Raw genomic sequence first — 2,297 nt, forward strand, 5'->3', positions numbered from 1 at the left:
TTCAAATGAGCTACTATAACAAAGAAGCTGAGCTTTTGCTATCGAGGCGTGTATTTATAAACCAAGCTCCCCTTATCGTCATCGATTGCTCCAAGCCGAACGAAACATTGAAAACTGGACCTGTAGACATTCGATTGGAATTTGACTCTAGCATTACGTTCCCACCACACACTTCTGCCTACTGCGTGATCTTGCACGATCGCATTGTTGAATATAATCCGATCAGTGGTACTGTTAAAAAATTGGTATAAGTCAATTTTGGAATGATGATATGTTTAATTAATATGGATATTGAAAATAATATGTATAATTTTACTCGTTAAAATTTAGAATAAGATAATTTAGAATAGAAGAAGAAAACTAAATGTAATTGATGTTGAATAATAAAATTGTTCAAAGCATTCAAAACGCAGTTTTAAACCTTCCTTCAGGGGTCATTTCCTAGAATTTTTTCGATAGATCTAGCGGGTTTCTACCCTATCCGATGTATGTGCGGCTTTCCTGCGCCAAACCAGTCTCGACAGGAATTATTTTGTGTGTGTGTGTGTGTGTGTGTGTGTGTCAAATCCCATGAAAACTGCCATCTTGCGGCAAGCCGAGAAAATGATCAGCGGGGGGGGGTAGCGCCGTGGATTGGGGGGGGGGGGGGGGGGGGGTAGCACCGCGGATTAGCGGCGGGCGGAGGGGGGTGGCACCGCGGCTGGGGGGGGGTCGCGCCGCGGATTGGAGCGGCGAGGGAGAAGGAGGGCGGGGCGGGGAGGGGGGTGGTCCAGAACCGGCATATATACACTACTGATTAGTATGTTAACAAAAGTTTTTTTCGATTTGTTTCAACTTTTCTGTATTCCCTATCATCGTATCCATAAAAAAATCCTGGAAAAATTTTAGAATCATATCGAAAAAATATGAACGGACAGAAAAGGGGGCCATCAGACTCCCCACCCCATTCACCGCCACGATCGCCGACATATGTATAAGCGGGTGTGCAGAGGGGCGGCTTATGATGAGGAGGATGATGAGGATGAATTGACTGATAGTGATGCTGATACGCTAGTTATCGACCCCGAGCGATGTATTGACGATATTGTTGGTGATGATGCTCGCGAGTTTGAACATAATTTGGCTGGCGAGCATCATCTAGAATCATCATCATCATCGAGTGATGTGGAGGATGAGGAGGAGGAGGAGGAGGAGGAGGAGGAAGCGGAGGTGGAGGAGGAGGAGGAGGAGTGGGAGGCGGAGGTGGAGGGTGTTTGGAATGGCGGTGATGGTGATGAAACACGCATCGGATTCGGTTTACTTCTGGATGAGATTGATCAAATCCGTCAAATGCTGGGAGACATCGACAGGGCTGACGATGATGGTTATTATTCGGACGAGGATTGGTGTGTAGCACTACATTACAATAAAATTCTAGTATTTTCCACACCTTCTCTGTATCACTCATTTTGAATAGGTGGAAACTTTTTTGAACTGGAGATTTATCATGCATATAAATGATGAGTGCAGCGGCATCAACTTTTCTATTTCGGCTTGCTCTTTTTACAGATTTTTCATCGCGAATCAATTTTAGAAAGAAAAAAATGTCATCTCATTCAAGTGATGATGACGATGAGTGGTCGATCGTTGATTGGGGCGAGGACGAGGAGGCTGAGGAAGAGATAATCATAGGCTTTTCCGAAGCAACACGTGAGTTCTCGTTGGAGGAGCTTCGGGATCTCGTTGAGGATGCGCGAGCTGCTCGAGTGAGACCAAACAGCCGACATTGTATAAATTACGGTGATATATGTATGGAAATGATTGTAGAAAAATGGGCGAATGAAACTATCGTAATAATTATAGATGTCGAAAATGGCGATGATGATGATGATGTTAGCGAACAGGATAACGATAATGATTTTATGGATTATTTCGAGGAATAAACCACGCTAAATTCATAATTATTGATTATATATTTTTCACAAGTAAAAATTCATAACATTCACATTTTGTACGACGAGAATGGGTGGAAGTTATAAAGATATATATTTGTAATGTATCCTATTTCTAGATTATAATTTTATTGAATAGTAAATTTTTTTAATTCTATGTATAAGCTATGATATAATTGAGATTAATTCTATTGAATATTCTACATATAAACCCGAATATAATTGTATATATTGTAATAAATTCTATTGTTATTTTGGTGAATATTGTCCATATTATCTATACACACGATTGCAACCTAGACAGTCTTTAATTAGAGGATTCGGTCCATCCACGATATCGCCATCGGGTCCTAATGTGTAATGTAT

The 2,297-nt window shown here is 41.2% G+C and overlaps 1 protein-coding gene across 1 annotated transcript; it reads left to right on the forward strand.

Annotated features, from left to right (window-relative positions):
- The first annotated feature begins 969 nt into the window (after positions 1-969).
- Positions 970-1,922, forward strand: LOC138190582 (uncharacterized). Its single transcript, XM_069134326.1, has 3 exons — positions 970-1,385; positions 1,601-1,689; positions 1,843-1,922. The coding sequence occupies exons 1-3, from the start codon at positions 970-972 to the stop codon at positions 1,920-1,922; spliced, it is 585 nt and encodes a 194-aa protein (XP_068990427.1).
- Positions 1,923-2,297: the final 375 nt, after the last annotated feature.

This window comes from Neodiprion pinetum, chromosome 3 (assembly GCF_021155775.2).
Source record: "Neodiprion pinetum isolate iyNeoPine1 chromosome 3, iyNeoPine1.2, whole genome shotgun sequence".
Taxonomy (NCBI): domain Eukaryota; kingdom Metazoa; phylum Arthropoda; class Insecta; order Hymenoptera; family Diprionidae; genus Neodiprion; species Neodiprion pinetum.

Bases quoted from the DNA above. Each gene is read 5' to 3' on its own strand.
- LOC138190582 (XM_069134326.1), top strand. From the start codon at position 970: ATGTATAAGCGGGTGTGCAGAGGGGCGGCTTATGATGAGGAGGATGAT. The intron at 1,386-1,600 runs GTGTGTAGCACT...ATCTCATTCAAG, and splicing joins TATTATTCGGACGAGGATTG to TGATGATGACGATGAGTGGT. The intron at 1,690-1,842 runs GTGAGTTCTCGT...TAATAATTATAG, and splicing joins AGGCTTTTCCGAAGCAACAC to ATGTCGAAAATGGCGATGAT.